This window comes from Heterocephalus glaber, unplaced genomic scaffold (assembly GCF_053883595.1).
Source record: "Heterocephalus glaber isolate CG9 unplaced genomic scaffold, H.glaber_assembly_v1.0 deba00001687, whole genome shotgun sequence".
In the NCBI taxonomy this organism is placed as follows: Eukaryota; Metazoa; Chordata; class Mammalia; order Rodentia; family Bathyergidae; genus Heterocephalus; species Heterocephalus glaber.
Genome location: NW_028258412.1, coordinates 4,111,413 through 4,131,814, shown reverse-complemented (window position 1 = coordinate 4,131,814; position 20,402 = coordinate 4,111,413). Strand labels below are relative to the sequence as shown.

At 54.9% G+C, this 20,402-nt stretch overlaps 1 protein-coding gene across 2 annotated transcripts in view; it reads left to right on the top strand.

Annotated features, from left to right (window-relative positions):
• The window catches only part of Mn1 (MN1 proto-oncogene, transcriptional regulator), a 44,212-nt gene extending 24,113 nt beyond the window's left edge, over positions 1–20,099 (top strand). Inside the window, exon 2 of one of the 2 annotated variants that reach the window (XM_004843359.4) lies at positions 17,295–20,099. In XM_004843359.4, coding sequence (XP_004843416.2) covers positions 17,295–17,476 — 182 coding nt within the window. In that variant the 3' untranslated portion in view covers positions 17,477–20,099. The other variant, XM_087198537.1, reaches the window with a different exon arrangement.
• The last annotated feature ends 303 nt before the right edge of the window (positions 20,100–20,402 follow it).

Below are 20,402 nucleotides of genomic sequence, written 5' to 3'. Positions count from 1 at the left end.
CCTTCTGTAAAATGGGCACCAGGGAGTTCCCACCTCCTGGAGGAGCCATGAAGACTCCGAGAAGCAAGGGGCCAGCCGGGCCCTCAGGACCTGCGCTGTCATCCGTCATCCTGGTAACCACATGGCCTGGCCACCTGGAAAGGTTTGGAGCTGCCTCCGGCAGAACTCGAGTTCTCCCCTCGCTGGCCCACAGCCTCCCTTCTTCCCTCAAGCTGAAACCAAAGCCCAGCATCTGTTTCCCCAGGAGCTGTTTAATATTCTGCTGTGGTAAAATGAACTCATTGGAGCCACCCGAAAACAGCTGAATGAGCCCCCGGCGCCCAGCGGCCTTTCAGAGCAGCTCCGGGCCCCCTCAGGCCTCAGGGAGGCTGGCAGCAGCAGCAGCGGTGGGGGAGGAGCCTCTTTTTTCTTCTTGGTGCCTTGGGGGGCCTGCACCCCCAAATAGGGCTCCTGGAGGGCTGGATGGGGAGCCGGAGTCTGGGAGGGGCGGCCTGGGCTTCCCAGCCCTGCAGAGCCTTGTTCGTGCTTGGCTCAGAGGCTCTCAGAGGCTCTGCGTGGGGGGCCTTCCAGGGCAGGCTGAGAAAGTAGGGCCTCCCCCAAGGTCTCCCCCTGCTGTCCACCCTGGCCTCTGATGGGCCCATGAGGGCAGGAAGCCCGGCTGCCAGTGGTCCTGCCTCATGACAGTGATGGAAGTGGTAGTGACCAGGAAGGTGGTGGTGGCAGTAGGCAGATCAGTAATGATGGCGATGCGATGGTCGTGATGAAGGCGATCACAGCAGCAGCTGCCAAGGGCTTACCCAAGACTGTGCCCAGTGTGCTGGCTGTGCTCTCACAGGCTGCTTGGAACCACCACGGGAGACTCGCTAGCCCCATTCCCATTGACAGCTGAGGAAACTGAGGCCCACCCAAGAGGTGAGCCAGCTTGGGCACGCTCACGAGGCTAGGAAGTGGCCGGGCAGGGCTTCCCAGTGCTGGCTCGTGTGCTGTGCAGCTGGCCTTGACAGACAGGCCCCTGGTGCGGCGCGCAGGCGTGCAGTCGGTGCCGCCCAAGTGCCAGCACCCAGGCCACCGGGTAACTTGGTGGCAGCTGTGGCCTGCTCCCTCCAAAGCTTGGCCCTCCCACTACTCCCCACACCCCACTGCTCCTGTGTGCCTCGACTCTGCCCCGGCTCCTTGGAAAGGCAGATGGTAACAAAGTGCTTCCAGGTAGAAGTCGGATTAATTTCATGTAATTATCCATGATAAAATTAAATATTACTTGCAATTAGTCTTGGGCAATTTCTCTGCTGAGACTCAGCGAGGCAGCGTGGTGAAAGCAGCTGAGTTGGTGCCCACTGGGCGGGGTGCAGGGCCCGTTGCTGCTGGGTGTGCCCTGCCCTGAAGCCCCATCGCTGGGCCCGAAACTCATAGCAGTGATATCTGCCCAACACAGCTCCGGAGAGGGCCAGGCAGGCAGAGGGACATGACAGCCCATTTCCTCGCCCTTATTTTATATCTCGGAGGTCGCAGCAAATAGGACTGGGCTTAGATTTCTCAGCAGGTGGCCTGAAGCATGCATTGGGTCACAGTCTGTCTGGAAGATCCCAAATCTCTATCTCCAGCAACCCAATCCCAGGTTCAGCATTTCCTCTCCAGGGTTCCAACCCCAGCAACACTGCTTTCCTGCCTTGGGGCCTTGGGCAAACCACTTCCTCTTTGGGAGCCTCGGTTTTCTTCATCTGTAAAATGGGGACAATTTTAATCATTCCATGAGTTAACCCAGGGGTTGGCATTTTTCTCTGAAGGACCCAACAGTAAATATTTTGGGCTCAGCAGATCCTAAGGGCCCAGTCATTACCTCCTCACGCAGAAGTGGCCACCATGTGATAGCAAATGGGCATGGCTGTGTTCTGACTTAGCTTCACTTATGGACACTGAAATTTGAATTTCATAAAATTTTCATTTGTCATGAAATAGTCTACTTTTTATTTTTCTCAATCATTACAAAATGTAAAACAAAGATTTTTAGCTCTTGCATTGCAAGAAAATCCCTCAAACCCCCAAACCAGATGGTGGACTGGATTTAGCCTTCAGGCTGTAGTTTGCTGGGCCCTCCTTCCCAGTTCCACATCAAAATGCCTTTTATGGGTTTATTTCAGGGTAAGTTAAGACAGGTTTGTACTGTGCAGTTTATTATGACGACCATCCCTCTTTAAGGTTTACACCTATGTCTTACATTTTTGGGCGCATTCTTTGACTGAGGCAGGACTGTTGCTTCCACTTCGGGGAGACCCAGGCATGAAGAGGGAAAGGCTTTGTCCGAGGTCATGTAGGTGGGAAAAGGCAGGAACAGGGCTGCACCCACACAGTCCCCTGCCTGGTTTAGAGTCCTCCTGGGAAGGCCCCAGAGTCCTGTCCAGCAATTGAAGCACCCTGGCCCGGGACCCCCATCCTTTCTTCCCTGAGCCTCAGTTTCTCCACCTGGGAGTGGTTGTCCTTCAGACCTCTTTGTAGATACTGGATGGTTTACGCTAGGTGCTCACTGGATGGCAGGTGATGAGAATCTCTTCTCCCTGTCCTTTCAGTGGTTCTAATGTCCAGGCTCACCAGGCATGCGGTTGTGCACGCTCGTAATGCCAGCTACTCCCTAGGTGGGAGGACCACAAGTGGAAGACCACCCTGGGCAGCTCAGTGAGGCTGTGTCTCAGAATCAAACAAAAGCGCTGGGAACGTGGCTCAAGGGTGACGCACTGGCACACCGAGCATGTGCCAGTGCTGGTGGGGGCGCTGGCAGTGGGTGATTTGCGGGGCCTTGTGGCTTGGGGTCATGGGAGTGTGTGCTGCACCCGACAGAGAGTACTTGAGTCCGGGGTGCTGTGAGATGAAGGTACGCGTTAGGGTACAGACTCTGAAATTGTGTGCTGTCAATGGTGACTCGCTGATCTATATCGGCATTTGGTGACTGTGTGACCTTGGGCAGGTCCTCTTGGGTCTTCAGCTCTCCCTTTACTCACTGTCTGGAAAATGAGGAGAATAATACATACAGTATAGACTGTCATAAGAACAAAGGAAGCCACAGTGAAAACTAAGCCTGGGGCTGGCCATATAGCAAGTGATCGATACATTGGCATCACTGTTATTGTTATTGTCATCACTTTTTTAGTTTTCAGTCACTGAGTTTCCAGGCCTCTTCTCTGAGGATTGTGGATTTCAGCCATCCAGAGATTTAAGCGGGGAGGCCTGAGGGGGAGATAGGAGGCAGGAAGTATGAGTTTTAATCCTGGCTTGGCCTTGACCTAACAACTGACCTTGGGCAGGTCACTTTATTTCATTGGGTTTCAGTTCTTCCTTTGAAATTGGACTAGGTCAGATTACAGATTCCGAGTCAAGTGCTAATCTGGATGGATTAGTTCTGGCTGCCTGTAACATTGTGTTGAGAGAGTCAGAGGCTCCTGGATTCCGTAGGAGGCAGTGCTACAATTGATTAGCAATGCCTGCTGTGGGCACAAGAAAGAAAATATGATCTGCTGGGCATTTCATGTGTTTGATAATTCTAGAAAGAATCTTTTGTGGCTTCTCCTCAGCCCCACTCACCTCAGTCTATTTGAAAATGATGGAGTTGCCTTTTTGTAAAGAAAACTGGTTGTCTCGGCATTGATGCAGATTGAGAGAGATTGAAGAGCATCTTCTATGCTGTCCCATAGAACTTCCCGCAACAATGAAAATGTCCTCTCTCTGCCCTATCCAGTGTACAACCCCTGGCCACAGGTAGCCGACAGACACCCGAAATACAGCTAGTTGAGAGTGAGGGATTGATTTTAAAATTTCATTTCATTTAAAAATATAAAAGCCACCTGGGCTGGTGGCTACCTGATTGGACATCACAGTTCTGGATTTGCAGGGTCCTGGAGCTTGTGAGAGCTCCCTTGGTCATCAGTCATCGGTCATCGGTCATTGACTAGTGATGCCCCAGGAACTCTGGGCAGGTCCTTGGGTAAGAGCCTGTTGCCTGGCAACAGAGACAAGCAGGCTTTGGTAGCTCCGCCCACAGGAACCGCCTCTGCAGACTTGCTCAGTGGGTGGGCTCTGCACAGGAGGGGGATGCTTTTCTCTTCTGCAGTGCTCGCTTCTGTGGGTGGGGGCCTGGACTAGATCTTCCCATCAGAGGACACATGCTGGGCTGTCATCCTACTGCAGCCCCAGGAAACAGGCAGATGTTAGCAGGTGCACAGTGGGCAGGCCACAAAAGAAGGCAGGGTGATGGGCATTTAGGACGGAGGAAAGCATATTTATCCTTTTCTTGCCTCCTCTCTCCCTTCTGCCCTCTCTTCTCTCTTTGTCTCTTTGTGGTGTGGGTCAAAAGTAGAAGAGGCTTTGGAAACTGACTTGTGGAAACTGGATCTTCCCTCAGCTGCTCCCTTGCTGTGTGATATTGGGCAAATCACTGGACTTCCCTGAACCTGTGTCTGCCTCTTTAAAAGGGAACAACAGCCCCTTCCTCTGACGGGGGGATTCTATATAGTGATGTGTGTGAAATGTTTAGGATGTGCTTCTTTCCCTGGGAAAGATTCAGTTAAATTACCCTCCAGGGCTCTAACACCTGCCACTCCCAACAATGTCAAAACAAGAACCAAGCAACACCCCATCCAGCACCCCTCCTCCCACCCAGAGAGGGTGTCAGGGCAGTGGAGGGTCATTTCTACCTGGAGTCCACTTAAAACTCACCCCAGACACTGTCCCAGTAGGCCGGTCTCAGGCTGGAGAAGCTGACAGCTGGGTCCTGGGTCAGCCTCCTGGTGCAGGAAGAAAGGGCTGGCACTTGTCAGCATATCCCAGGGACAGCTGTGTTGTGCTGTCCATTTTAAAAGCATCTTCATCTTAAGGCTTCTTCACCTACCAGCAGAGTCTCAAATCAACTGGGAGAAGCCTAACTTCCAAACGTCCAGGCAAGGCTGTTGGCTGGTTGGGATTCAAAAAAGGGAGTGGGTGTCCTCCTTGGCCCCGGTCAGTTTGGGAAGGGGCAGTCTGCATCCCTGCCAGTGAAGCCCTGGGTAACTGCCCCTAGGGAGCGCCGGGAGGCTCCTTTCCAGGTTTGTCTGCAGGCCCGGGCCTTGTGCTCTGAGTCTGTCTCTTTCCTTCTCCTTCAGAGGTTTTTTCTGTCCCCAGGAACTGGTGTGGTCAGGACAGAGGTGGAAAGCTTTTTAGGAGCTGGGTGTCAGGGCCACGGTGCAAGAGATGAGGCCCCCAGTTTCATGGCACTCAGGTTCTTGGGGCTGTGGCAGACAACAGGGCAGTTATAAGAAGTTGGGGTTCATGTGAAGTGTTACAGTGCAGGGGGCACAGAGCCCACTGAGGGGCCTGGGGAGGCCTCCTAAGGAGGAGGACGCAGACGAAGTACCCGTGAGTGTGGGGGGGGGGGACTGTGGTCCCAGGCGTAGGGGAGAAGGGCAGACATGGTGCTGCCCCTTGGTGACGAGGACTGCAAGCTCCAAGATGAGGCAGACACCTGGTGCCAGCGGGGGCTGAGCTAGTCGCGCTTCTGCCCCTGAGTTACCCTCCTCTGGCCTCAGTTTCCTGGGCACAACACCACCCAGCCCTGTCTTCTAGGGTCTGGTTCTGTTGTCCTCAGAAGACCACAGAGCCAAGGGGCTGTGACCTCTGCCCGGGAGGGGAGGACCTGGGTTTTAATCCTGCTTCTTCATCCCCAGCCAAATACAGACACTCCTCCTGTGAGGTGGGGGGTGGGTGTTGAAGCCTGTGTCGGGAGGCGAGGCCAGGGCTGACTCACTCACCCCCACACTCCCTGCCTCCCTCCCGCCCCAGCCCACACCCCGCCTTCCCAGGTGGTGCAGGCCCAGGGGGAATGGTAGAGCCCAGCCAGTTGGCACTACTCGGTCCTCCCACCCCGAGAGCGAGATCAGCCAACGCTTCCCAGCAGTCCACAGTGAAATCTGGGGGTTGGAACACCTACTTGGTGGCCTGTTTATGTCATCGAGCCACAGTCCTGGCGGGTGGCTCTCCTGCCATGTACAAAGTGGATGGCAGCACAGAGAGGGCAAGTGGTATACCTGAGGTCACACAGCCAGCTTTGGGCAGAGCCAGACCCTGGAGTGGAAGAGCAGAGCCTATCCTGGAGGAGAACCAAGCTGGGGATTGTTTGTGGCCGTGGTGGTGGGCCACCTTCTCCCCAGAGGAACCCTCTGGAGGTAAGAACCAAGGATGGGGGTTCCAAACACAGGTAACCTGGGGGATTTTTTTCCCTTTGCAATGATGTAATCATCCTCTTCTAAGCCCAAAATGGCTTCCACTGCTCCACCCATCTCATTGCTCTCCCCTAGGCCAGGCAGACACCAGGGACTGGTTAAGCTAACACAGGCACTGGACTCAGACAGACCCAGATTCCAATCCATTTCTGCCATTTTTCAGCTGCGCTGTGTGGCTTTGGGCCTCGATGGAGGAGTCAGGAGGGTAAGATCAGCCAGCAAGCGAATCACAGGGTCCCAGGTCAGTGCTCTTGCCCTTTTGTCTGCTTAGGCCCCACGTGTGCTGCTCGTCACTGTCCACTTCGCCCTTTCCAGAGCCATGCTCCCGACCTGCTGCTTGCCTGCCCAGGCCCTCCCACTCCCAGAAGTTCCTGGACTTGCCACCTTCGTTCTCTGCCCCAACGAGGTGGCCTTGTTGTGCACCACAGAATCCACCCTTTTCTTCTCAAACCCAGGGCTACTCTGCACTGAACTACATGCCAGCCCCCTTTTTATTTTGAGACAAGGTCTCACTGAGTTGCCCAAATTGAATTTAAACTTGTGATACTCTTGCCTCAGCCTCTCGAGTAGCTGGAAATACAGGTGTGTATAACCACACCTGGCCCTTTTCTTATTTTATTGCCTCTGTGGACACATCCTGAAATGATTTGTATTTTTATGACTTTTATAACAATCGCCTGCCCATGACTTCATTTAACATTGCATTGCTTTTTAAGTAGGAGGGCAGGAAGGTTTCCACTATATCCCAAGAAGGAACACCCGGGCCTCAGTGAGCAATAAGGACACTTTTGGACCCCCAAGGGTCATGGTGGGAATCCTCCCGACCAGGAGCACATATTGAGTGCCCACTGGGTGTCTGACTGGTACTTTCTAGGCCTGTGAACTTGGACAAATGACCTCTGTAAGGGTCAGATTCAGGGCTCAGCAAACTTTCTCTACACAAGGGGCGCTAGCGAATGTTTTAGGTTTATGGTTTATACAATGTGATGGTAAGTTTTATGTGTCAACTTGACCAGGCCCTGAGGTGTCCAGATATTTGATTGACCATTTTTTCTCTGGACCAATAAGAGCAGTCACTGTCATAACTCCATGGAAACAGCCATAAACAACACATAAACACACGAGCATGGCTGTGTTCCCATAAAACTTTATTTGCAGGCACAGGTGGGGCCTGGCTGTGAGTGAGGCTGTGGCCTGCTGACCTGGAAGTTCTGCAGATGTGTCTAGACGCCACCCCGGGGTTATGGTGAGGATTGGTGAGAGGGATGGGTATCGCTGCCATTGTGACTGTTCTGAATGTCACCCTCCCCTTGGGTGTATGACTTCATCTCACAGGAAACAGTGATGGACCCTCGCCCCTCTGCTTCCTCAGAGACAACCTGGGATGCAACTTCACGCTTCCTTGGGCCTCAGTTTCCCTACCTGTAACCTCAGAGAGGACTCATATATGTGGCTCATGATGATCACATCCATTGTGTAGAGGGGAGGTGGAGGCATGGGAGGTAGTGTCCCTTGAGGGGTCCCCATCTGAGATGTGGCAGGGTTAACTAGGAACTGAGCTGGGTTTCTTGGGGACTTAAGTTACCACTGTGACTCAGAAGCAGCCCTATTAGACCAGAGCTTTCTCAGGGTGCCATTCTGGGGGGGGGGGTGTTGGGGGTCTCTTCTCTCTCTACTGGCTTAGAGTTAGAGGACCTTGTGTGTTTCTAAGTCAGGTACCCTGTGCCAAGGCCAGAATGAATGAGGTGGAGACCTCCTAGTCATTCTGAGATTCCGAATACCCTGGGCTCATAGGTAATGGGGAAGAAATAAGAACCAAGATACATCATGTACAGGTACAAGCACCCAATGATAAATGTAAATGTATTGTATACCTAAAATGTACCAATAAAAGAATTTAAGCAAAAAAAAAAAAAGCCTTCCATGGCTCCCCATTGCTAGCAAGAGCAAGGCCATACTCCTTCCTCCTCTGAGAAGTCTTTCCAGGTCCCCGGGTTCCTCCCCAAACACAGGTGGCCTTTTGTTTTGCTTTGCAGGTGTGTGTGAACACCTCACAGCCAGACTGGGAGCTCCGGGGCCAGGCCTGCCCGGGGGCACCTTCCCGTGCCTGGCACACAGCTGGGGTCCACATTGGGTGTGGGGCGTGTGCTCCTGGCCATGCTGTCAGTCCCCTCCCATGGATTCTTCTGTGGGCTGCCCAGGCCAGGATTGGGGGAGCGATGGCAGCAGCAGGACACTGAGTGGCACTTGGGAACCAGAACCTTCACCCCCTCTTTCCAGGCAGGAATGGTGGAAACTGCTTTACAGAGGAGGAGATGGAGACTCAGGGAGTCAAGGCGGCTGGTCCGGGGTCACAGCCTGCAGGGTCAGCGGTGGGCCTCGATCTCCAGAGTGTGTGCTGTTCCTGTGCAAGTCCTTCCTGGGGGACACAGGGGCTGTCTGGGAACCTAGATGCACAGCAGGCCAGGTGCCATCCCTACTCACCCGAGAAGGAAGCAGGCCCTCGGGTGGGGTGAGGCAGGAGGCTCCAGAGCTCCGTGCCGAACATCTCCCTTTGCACTCTTGCTTTCTGAGGCTCAGACTTGTGGCTGGATGTACCCTTGCCGCCAAGAGCTGAAAGTTATGAGGTGGGGTTTCTAGAGGAATGTATATATTTTTCTTACTTAATAAAAATAAGTATTTGTTGAATGGCTTACTCCATATCAGGCTGAGTGCTGGGAGCTCAGGGAAAGGTCAACTTGGCCCAGTTTGCTTGTAGGGTGTTGGGCTCAGAGATGTGCAGCCTAAGGCCAGCGAGCATCCGGTCTAACACCCTGTGGGCAAATCGTAGCAAGAAAATGGAGAGGGGAGAGCTGGGCGGGAGACAGGGTTCACGACAGCACTGGTGAACTAGGTAGCAGGAGCATTCCATACTCTGCTGAGCACTAAGTTTCCAATATTGCTGCATTCCTGTCCCTGTGACAAGGACACAGTCTTCATCCTCATTTCCCTGGTGAGGAAACTGAGGCATGGGGGAGTTAATGTTCCCCTCCCAGAGAATGCTTCTCAGAAGGGAAGGTGCAGGCTGGGGAGGGGGTGTTTCTCCTTGGCTCCCTGGGCTGTCACATCTCAGCAGCAGCAGCAGGTCAGGAGCAGCCGGGGGCATGCAGGCTGCAGCTGTCACGGGTCACTGGCCTGGTGGCTGGAGGCTGCAGGATGAGAGGCCACTCTGGTAGCGCTCAGCCTCGGAAGAGGAGCCTGCCAGTCCCTCGCCCACCCTGCGGACTGAGGCCCTGGCACCCACCTGTCCCCCACAGTGAGGGAACTGTCCCTGTGCCTGCCCCTGCCCCCAGCTCTGGGCGGCCTCTTTGCCTGTGCCCTTGATGCTGTTCCTTCCCGAGCCCCTGGCCAGCTCTCAATCTAGATGACAGCTGCCCTCAGCCAAGTCAGCTCGCATTAACTTTCCAGGCACACGCCACTCCACCCTCACTGTCACCATGGCCCTGGCTTCACTCTCTGAGGCCCTGCGAAGGGGGTCATGGGCCCCTGACCACCAGTGGGGGCTCCCATGGACCCAGCACTGTTTGAGTGCAGAGGGGCCCGCTGGGCTGAGTGCTGCCTGTGCCAGAGGGGCTGGCGCGTGACCGGAGCTCCTAGGCAGTGGCAGCACAGTAGGGGCAGTGGGTGTTGTCCCCAGCTGCTTTGTCATCCTAGATAGTTTTCATCCCGTTGTGAGCCTTAGGGTCGTTCTCCAAAGAGTGAGGAGAGTGTTGACCAGAGAGAGAGGAGGGGAAAGGAAATAAGGGGGAAAGAATGAAGGAGAGAGAGAATTAGAGAGATGGAAAGAGGGAGAAAGAGGGCCAGGAATGGTGGTATGTACCTGTAATCCCCACACTATGGGACGCTGAAGCAGGAGGATCATAGGTTTGAATCCCATCTGGGCAGTGTAATGACTTAGTGAGATGCTGTTTCAAAAAAGAGAGAAAAAAATGGCTGAGGATGTAGTTTGGTGGGAGAGCACCCCCAGGTTGAATCCTCTGACCTAGAAACAGAAAAAGAGAGAACAAGAGGCAATCCCAGCACTTGGGAGGCTGAGGCAGGACCATGGCAAGTTTGAGGCCAACCTGGGCTATGTAGCAAACCCTATTAAAAAATCAGCAAATAGCAAACCAAAACCAAAAGGAGAAAAAGAGTAAGAGGGAGAGAGAGAGGACGGATAGAAGCTGAGAAGGTGGAGAGAGAGAGAGAATGATATAGAAGGAGGGAGAGATTGGCTACGAATGAGAGGGAGGAGGAATGTAGTACCCGCCAGAGACTTTTAGGGTTTGGGCAGGGACATTTTCCTTATGTGACATTGATAAAGCCATACAGTTACCAGATAGCCATGTAGCCATGGGCCTCCGGGATGCTGGAGGATCTGGGCCGCTGCCCCAGTGTTGGGATGGTCTGGCTGATCAGCTGGGTCTGTGGCCCACAGGCTCTCTGTTGTCATGGTGACGCTCATCAGTGACAGGAGCGCAGAGAAGGGGCTGGGGACGAGGGTGGAGGGCTGGGCTGCTGAGCAGCTGCTGGCTGCCATCCCTCCACCCCTGATCCCAACCCCCGGAGTTGTGGGTGTGCATCACTGGGCTTAGGTTAAAGTGTCTGATGTTCCCTACTTTGGAGGGCTCCTGCCAAGCAGGGATGAGGATGTGTCTTTCACGGGAACACTTAACACCCTGCTGTATGGGGTGTCAGGCTTGTGTCTGTCCTCTGGGTCTCCAGGTGGCTCCTCGGCCTTCCCTGGGGCCATTGTTATGGGGAAGCAGAGGCCCAGCACCTGACTCCGCTGAGATCCTGGAGCTGGCAGAGCTGAGATACAGACAACCAAGGTGGGACTGGAGCCTGGGTCCCTGAACTCCGGGTTGGGGCTGCTGGGTGTGGGGAGGGGAGGCTGTGGCAGGTTCCCTGTTTTCCCACCCAGTGGGTGGCCAGTGGACCTTGAGGTCTGCTCTTCCTGCCCCCAGCCAGAGTGCATGAGGCCCTGGGCTCCGACCCCTGTTGGAGGCCAGGCAGCTGAGCTGGGGTCCTCTGTGGAAGGGTTCCAGTTGGGTTTGGGGGCCACCTGCATAGGGATTGGGTCCAAGGTAAGCCTTCTCGGCGGAGCTGGGGTGTGGCTCAGGGTTGAGGTGCTTGTCCGGCGTGTATGAGGCCCTGGGTTCCATCCCCAGAACCCCAAACAAACACAATGCTTCGTGACACCTGTGACACCGCTTCCACTGGGCAAGACTCCCCACCCCGGCGACTTCCACCTGACCTGAGAGCTGGTGCAATTTCCCGAGCACTGGCCCCACAACAGGCCCCATGGATCCCGTGTTGTCCTACAGGAGTGGGTGCTCTCCTCGGCCCATTTCCCAGAGGAGGAAGCTGAGGCTGGGGAGGGAAGGTGACAGGCGCCCAAGTCGGCCAGCAGGGAAGAGTGCCGGGCACCTAGGTACAGACTGGGCCATCTGCTCCCAAACCCCCAGCTGTTTCCCATCTTTGGGAGCCTGGGAGGGAGGGGCCCTGGCCCTGACTCCGCCTCTACCTGACCCAGATGTCCAAGCTGCCCTCAACCAGTAGCTGGCGGGTGTGAGAGGTGTGTGTGTGCTGGCAGGGGTCACGAGCTCGAGTGGGGGGTGTCGGAGTAGCATTGCTGTGCCAGCCAGGTGGATGGTGGAGTGAGCAGGGGTGAGGAGGGAGGGTGCTTCAGACTGAGCAAGCGGCACAGGTAAGCGCAGAGGTGGCAAGGATCAGGACTTTGTTGAAGGACTGCACAGCTGGGGCCCCAAAACTGGGAAAGACACTGGGACATGAGGCCAGAGGTGGCAGCAAAGCCGGGGACTGTATCCCGGGGGCCTGGAAAGTTTAAGCAAGGAATCAAGCTGGCTGCTAAAGGCGGCAGTCAGTGGGGGCCAGGACCAACGTGGGGCAATGAGGCAGGAAAAAGTAGATGGATTGGAGGCAGCCTCTTCCCTCACTGGTACCTGGGGTGACTGGGGTGTGGGATGAGTGAAGAGCACCCGAGATGCCCGGGGCTAGCTCGGGTGGGATTGGCCCAGCACGACTTGTACACAAGTGGCAGGAACTTCAAAGGTCGTGGGTCATGGATATGCTTGTGGCTTGGGGTGTTGGGGGGTTCCAGGAGTCTGTGGCTGTAAGACGAAGGCCCCAGAGGAGGGGGCCCAGGCCTCAGTGACAGGCCCAGCAGTCCCCAGGGTGGCAGCTGTCACCGAATCCAGCATCTTTCCCCTCACCCCTCCTGGGCCCAAGCACAGGAGAAACTGCAGTACATTAGAGCTGCAGGGCTCCAGCAGGTGAGCCAGAGAGTGTACCTCTACTGTGTTCCGGGGCCCACACTGCCTCTTACATAAGCTCTGAGTTAAAAATACGCTGGGAGTTCTGGTTCGCCTGCTCTGCTGGGGGGCAGGCCCCACACCCACACAGCCAGGGAAACTGCCCCATGACAAGGAGCTGGCACGTGGTGGTTCCGCCTCCATGGCTGCTCCCAAGCCTTGAGCCACTGGGGATCTGAGTGGCCCAGCCTCGGGCGTTTCCCGGGCCTTCCTCTCAGCAGCCAGGAGGCAGGTTTCTGACTGTTCCCAAATCCCTGACCAGTTCAGCCCCAGCTGCACTCTGCCCTCCTCCCTGTCCTGCTGCACAGGTTGCCACAGCGGACTCCACATGCCCGGTGCTCCACAAGCCTCAGTCCCGATCCTCCTTGTGCCTCTACCTCCATTGTCCCATTATTTCCTTGGAACTCAGGCTCTGAGCTCTGCAGTCATGTGCGCGCAAATTCTTTGCCGTGCTGCGATGCCCGCTGCTGCCCTGGCCGAACCCTGTAAGAGGGACACAGTGACTTTAGATATCCATGCAACTGCATTTTCGGCACCAGCTTCCTGTTCTGTCCTTCCTGACGTGGAGCCCACTGTCCCCGTGTGGACTGAGGGGTAAATGGGACAAAATCTGCTGCAGGCCTCTCGATGGCAGTGGGGAAGCAGGAGGTAGCTCTGACCTTGGTGGCGTGATTCGAAGTTGGCTGGCAGAAATGACCCTGTCAAGGGCTGTGGCATTACAGGAGGGGGTGCAGCATAGTGGCGAGGGGTCGTGGACTGAGGCAAGGCTGGGAAGGGGCTTTGGGAGGAGGACAGAAGGGGTGTCCAGTCCTGGCCTTGATCATGGCCAGTGCTGGGCAGCAGATGGCTTTGAAACTGTCCTGTGGTCCTTCCTGTGGGCAGCCACACACTCCTGCTCCCCAGGAACCAGAGGCCCCTCCTCTCAGGCCCCTGTGTAGCCCTTTAAGACCAGGATGTCCCCGCCTCGGGCCTGGCCCCACATGTGCTGTGGCTCAGTCTCCCCCTTTCCCTTCCTCCCCCTTCCTCTTGGCTGCCCCCTTCCTTTTGTTGCAGTGCTGAGAACTGAACCCAGGGCCTTCGCGTTGGGCCACATCCCCAGCCCTTTCCTTTTGTCTTGATACAGGGTCTTGCTAAATTGTCCTGGCTGGCCTCAAACTTGAGATCTCCCTGCCTCAGCCCCCCACTCCCCACCCCGCCCCATTTTGGGATATTGGATCATTGTACCTAGTAGCTCTTTCTCTCCCATGAGGCCCCAAGCTGCTCTGAGCCAGGCCTGCTGGGAATCCCTGTCTCCTGGAACTCAGCTGCAGGTTGCAGATGAGGAAACTGAGGCTTGACAGATGGGAGTCCAGGCATGGAGATCCAGAACCATCCTGACCCGAAAGGAGGGGGCTGACCTGGCTGGGGGGGGCCTCAGTCTCCCCACCTGTCAGATGGGGATGGGGAGCACACTGAAGTGAGCTCCGCTGAGCACCTGCTGTATACCAGGCCACCTCAGTCTGCTGCTGGCAGAGGCCAGCAACCTACAAGGGAGGACGTGAGGACATCATGGCCCATGGCGACTGTGGCGCTGAGTAACACCAGGGCCCCAGCCCCTGGGCTTGGTGAGGGGCAGGGTTATCTCTGGGTGCTGGAGTCGGGGGCTGGCACACTCGATACCCTGAGGCCTGGGGACAGACGGCCTCTCCCTGGCTGGGACAGGCTGGGGCTTGTGGCAGCTCCCATGGGCCTGATTTATTGGCAGCGGCATGGCAGCCCGAGGGAGCCACCGTTCCAGGGTGTGCTGGGTGAGTCGGAGGGGGGGATGAGTTCGGTCATGCTTGGTTGTCAAGTACTAAAGCACAATGTTCTTTCTTCAGAATATTGCCTGTGGATACAGACTGCAGGTGGCTTCAGCCTCTCTGAGCCCCAGGTGCTTCTGCCAAAGTGGGGAGAAGGGTCAGCAGCATGCTGGGCTTGCTGGGGTGGAATTAGATAACACATGAGGATGTTGGTTTCAAGACTGGCGTGACCTTGTGCAATCCAGCCCGAGTCGGGAGCGCCGTCCCAGGACCGGGGTGCAGCTTAGGAGGGGCCATGACTTGGGAGGAGACAGCTCAGGCCATTTGGCCCTTGGTGTCTGTGTGCGTCACCCAGCAAACCCTGCGTCCTGGAGTTCAGGCCCCTTTCACCTTCTGGCTGCTTTCTGCCACAGAGCATGGGGACTGGACCTGGTCTTGTCCAGGCTTCTGCCTGCTGGGCCTCTGCTTTCTCAGTGGTGAGTGGGTACAGGCGTTGCTATCTGTGTGGCTCCTTGAGGCGATGTGTGTAACGCTTTCAGAATCTCTCTTTGCTAGATCCTATCCCCAACCCTGAATTAGATTTTGCAGTGCTTGGAATAAAACTCCTTTTGGGGCTTTCAGCAAGTGAGTGTTTCTGGGAGCCAGACATGCATGGGCTCATGTATGGGGGCTCTGCGTTGGGATCACTGGAATCCATGGCCTGCTGGGTGCTGAGCAACCCTGCACTCAATGCCTCCAGTTTCCAAGGCCCCTGCTCCCAGGAGTCCCTGGCTGTGGCTTCACCACTGCCAACCGGCTCTACCACCCTGTGCCTCAGCTTCCCTGTCTGTGGAAGGGGGCAGAGACGCTGATGTCATGAGCAGGAAGTGCCCCTCAGTTCCCAGAAAGGGGGGCTTTGGGGCTTCTAGGTGGCTGCAGGGACCCTTGGCCTCCAGACCATCCAGATCCTGTGAGGCAACCTCGCTGGTCCAGGGTGTGACATGGCCGCAAGGGGCATGATGGCTCCACTCTACCCACCAGACAGCTGAGGCTCAGGGAGGACACACAGCTGGGAGCGGTGACTCTGTGCTCTGGTCCCAGTGACACTGCGCTGGCATAGCCATCTGCTCCAGGCTGTGCCTAGCGCATTGCGGGTCCTCCCTAAGGGCTTATGAATGAACGAGTAAATGAAGGTCAGGAGGAAGTGGGGCTCCCTCCCCCCCAGCTCTGGGTCTGCCCAGCATGTGGGTCCCAAAGCCCCTGGTGGAGGGTCCCAACGTCATGGACTCTGGCCTGGCCTCGGCTCCCGGAGGGCCGCAGGTGGGCAGGGCACTGCTGGGCTCGCTGTGTGCAAGGCGGGCGAGTGTGAGTCTAGTATCTGGGTGTGCTCCCTCTGTGGAAGCTTGGCCCCCGGCCCCAGTTTCATTTCTAATGAGGTGGAAATTCACCTTCAGCCCACTTTGAAACGGCCCTTTCTGGCCGTGTGAACTCTGATGGATTACCTGCCCTCTCTGAAAAAGGAAAATAATAAAATAACCAGTGGGCCCTTGGCAGCCAGTCCTCCGAAATGACTGCTCCATTCCTTTCCTGCCTCATAACTCCCACTTCTTGTGCTTGTCTGGCCCAGTTCACACTCAGGTATGAATGTTTGTCAGGCCCCTTCCCCCTCAAGTGCATCAGACACAGACATTGCTGTGATGCATGGTGTTTCTGGGTCTGTGTGCTGAGCGGGAAGGGAATCCAGGGGCTCTTTATAGAGGAGGAATAGATTCCCCCACACCAGTCCTCAGCACCCATCACCTGGCCGCTGGGGCTGGGGCTTGGTGCCGCTCTGGTTAGGGCATTCAGACTCTGACTTCACTGCCGAGCACCTCGCTCTGTGCTGAGAGCCTTGTGCACACGAGTGGCCTGGTCAACTGGTGCCCTGGACTGGTCGCTGTGTGCCTGGCAGACACTTCCACTGCCAGGGCAGGGAATCTGACTTGGGTCCCTTTGTGGGGCTGGCACTTGAGTCCCCACCCTCAGGTCAGAGCTGTGTGACTCCAGCGGTCTCTGGGCCGCAGACTCCTGCTCCCTGAAACAGGATGAGAAGGCTAAGCCCAGAGGATGGGAGGGAATAAAAGCCAGAAGCAGGTGCCCCTGGGCTCCTCCCTTCCCGTGCTTTACCCTCCAGACCCCTCTCCGGAGTCTCAGCCCCTGCACAGTTAGGAGTGCAGAATCTCCAGGGGCAGAGTGCTGGGACAGGAGGGACCAGAAATGGGGAACCACAGCCCTCAAACCTCCGCCTGCCCCTCCCAGTGCCGGCCTGGGTGCCCCCTTCCATCCTGCCTGCTCCCCTGGGCACGATACCACATCTTTTCTCCTGTGCAACCTGGGGCAGCTCATTTTCCCTCCTGGCTCTCAGTTTTTTCTTAGCTACAGAGGAGTAGCTTGGCACTTTTAAGGAAGTTCCCAGGACATGGTAGCTAGCCCCTCAGCAAACATCTATCTGCAAGATAATAAGAAAATGATCTGTGTTCTAGACATGTACAGTCTGTGCCTCCACACTTTCACTGGATCCGGTGAACTCCTACACACCCTTTGAGGCCCAGTTTAGACACCCCTCTTCCTGGAAGACTTCTTAAGTTACCTCATGTCCAGTCAATCTTTTGGAAATGCTAGACCATCAGAAATGGCTGAATCCTGTCTATCCTGCCCAACTCTCCTTCTTTCCAAGGGAGAAACTGAGACCCAGTGAGCAGGAGGGATTGTGTTGGCTGAGGCCTCCCAGCCAACATCTCCAGAGCCTTGCTGAACCATCTGTGTAGCCAGGAAAAGGGAGCGTGGCGCCACCTCTGCTCCCCTGCATCCTCTGCTCCCATCCTCCTCCTCTCTGTCCTCACCAAGGCCCCTCAGAGCCAAACCTGCCGCTAACGCTTCTCTTCCTTTTTTCTCTGCAGCCCTTGACCTCCCGGCCAGCAAGGCCTCGGCCACCCAGCCCGGCAGCCACTTGCAGTGCCTGTCCGTCCACTGCACCGATGACGTGGGCGACGCCAAGGCCCGTGCCTCGGTGCCCGCCTGGCGGTCCCTGCACTCCGACATCTCCAACAGATTCGGGACCTTCGTGGCTGCCCTGACTTGAATCGACAAGGAAGGGCCCTCGCCCCACAGCCCCTCCCTCTCCTCCCCCTCCCCTCCCCTCCTCCTGCCCCCACCCCGCTGTTAATTTGAAAGGGCCACTATTGCTGAGTGGATGATTTTCTTTTCTTTTCTTTCTTTCTTGTTTTCTTTTCTTTGGTCTAGATTGGTACCTGCTTAGTGGCACATGGACCGGAAAGGGTTAATTTAAAGGGGTGGGGAAAAAAACCTCAAAGTTTTTTTTTAAGAAACTGCCACAGTATGTTACCAGTGTTAACCCTCCGCAGTTAGCAAACTTTTGCTGAAGCCTTTTTCCTGCTAGAGACTCCCCCGTTTTTCTGTCATCTTGGCATACACTTTTAGATGACCTCTTTCTTTGTTTTATTATCACGCTGCTTGTGTGTCCAAGTATTTCATAATAAGAAAAGAATTGCTTCCCTTTTTTATTCTCTTTTATTCTTTTTCCTTTTCAGCACCCTGCCCTCACCCTTTCTTTACTTTTCCCCTTCCTCTTTGCTTTGTTCACTTCTTATGAGAATGGTAACCCTGGAGAATAGTAGTTCTGGACTATTGCCGGGTGAAAGTCAGATTGTCATCACGATATTATATATTGACATCCAAATGTCATCAGTCAGACAGGAGCCAAACAATTAATACCCCTCTTAAGTATTCTGCCTGTGATTTTGTTTTGTCTATTCCTTAAGGAAATGAGAGAGAGAGAGAGAGAGAGAGAGAGAGAGAGAGAGAGAGGGAGAGAGGGTTTTCTTTTTGACAAACAGAGTCTGGGCCTAGGCTGGGGCTCCATTCTGTCCCTGCCATGGAAACACCCAGGCTGGGAGGGAGGCAGGAGGTGGGATGCCGGATGGGAGGGCTCCTCTCCTCCTTTTGGGCCTCTCTCCCTCCTTTGCTCCCTCCACAGGGCTCCAGTTCTGCCTTTGCAGGCTCTGGTCAGCCAGAGGATGGACCCTTCCAGCTCATGAGGCCTTAGGCTCTGTTGTGTTCACTGGCTCTGGGTGCCCAAGGGGGAGGAAGCGGCCCTTCTCAGCCTTTGCTATTTCCTGGCCCTGCATTCCAGGGAAGAAGGGGGCTGGGGGAGCCCCCCCCCTTCTCTCATCCCCTCCCTAGCCCAATCCTGGGAGGGGTGAGGCTCCCAGCTCAGCCTGCAGCACCCCCTTCCTCACGTTTTCTTTGCAGACTCCTGGAGACCTAGAGGAGGGAGAAAGAGAATACAACTAATGGTTTTGATTCCTGGATCTTTTACTTTTAATCCTGAAAGTCCCCCCTTCGGTTTGATTTCACCTCATTTTAAAACTAGCGCCATGTCCCCTGTCTCACGAGGAAGCAGAGATAAGCGTGGTCCCTGGAGGCCCAGTGTGGGCAGGGATGGGCACCTCAGGGTGCCGGCGATGTCCACGCAAAAGGCATTTGTGACTTGTGGGGGGGGTGGAGGCGTGTAGCTTCCTGGGTGGGCCAGATGAGAAGTGACAGACATCACTTCATCCAGATCAGAGACTCTTCACATTATATTTCAGTTTTAGTTACCGAGCACGACTCAGTAACTGCTGCATTTTGAGCCATCCCTCTCTCCCAGGTCCCCAGAGTTTACAGATCCAGCATTTTTTTTTTAGAAAGTGACCTGAAGGATTGGGGCTCACTGCGCAACACCCATATTGTTTATTTCAAAGAACTTTTCAGCAAAGAGAGAGCCGCGTCCAGAACACCCTCGCTCTTCTCTCTCCCTCTCCCACTCTTTCCTTGGCTGGCCCTTTTGGCTGAGGTCTGAGTTGCCTGTGGTTCTTGCTGGGCAGACTGGCCAGGGGCAGACCCCGACTGCAGAGGGCAGACGGAGCAGGTGGCATTCAGGTAACAGCAAGAAGGTTCGAGCTGTCACAGTCTCTGTGACCTGCTACCACGGGCATGGGGAGGGACGGATAGGCTTCCCCCTGCATGCGCTGTGGGAGAATAGGCCAGATTCTGGGCAAAGCTCCACCCCCCATTCTGCTATGTACAGCTGTTTGAGAGTTTCATCCTTTCCCTTTTTAAACAGGAATGATTTCTCCTTAATTGCTTAAGGCCGGGGAGCAAAGCGTCTTAACTTCTGTCTTTGACTTTCCCAGCATTGAATCCATCAGCATTTGGCCATGAGCTCAAAATCTTGGAAACCCCTGAAGTTTTAAACATTCTCGCTCCCCACGACCCCAGAATGGAACAGCTTTTAAAATAGCCTTAAGCAAAAGGATGTAATTTCATTAAATTTGGTTTAATGGAAAGAATAAAAGCAAATGTGAAACACACCCAACGCACGAGACCCCGAACACTGGTAATCGGTACTGCATAGCGAACTCTTCGGGAACGAAACTAAAATGTTGTTGCACATGTAAAATATGAAAACTTAACTCTGCTGTGTGTTAGGCAATCCTGTCATCTTTTTTGACTCTTAAAAGAAATTCATTTCTGAAATGCTTGGTTGGAAGACTGTGACAATAGCTCATGAAATTGAGTGTTATTTTTTCTTTCTTTTTTAAAAAAATATGTAAAGTGCAGTCTTCCTTATTCATGCATATTGTATATACCTGTATATGTTTTCCTGAGCAGCTAAATAACAATAAATATGACGTTAATGGTGACTGTGGTACATTTGTGGGTGGGGCTTTGCTCCCCCCCCATCTCCTCCCTTTTTTTCCTTAGGGTGCTTCTCATTCCCTGGGTTATGGAGGTGCAGGTCTGGATGCTGGAGTGCGTGTGTGTGTGTATGTGTGTGTGCACTGTTCTAAGTTAGGCCACTCCAGTGTTTGTCTCCATTGACACTTGTCACTTTGGGTGTGATAATTCTTTCTCTTGGTGGGCTGGGAGCTGACTGTCCTCACAGCATCCCTGGCTTCTGCCCATGAGCTCTCAGTAGCACCCCAACCCCACTGTGATGACTAAAA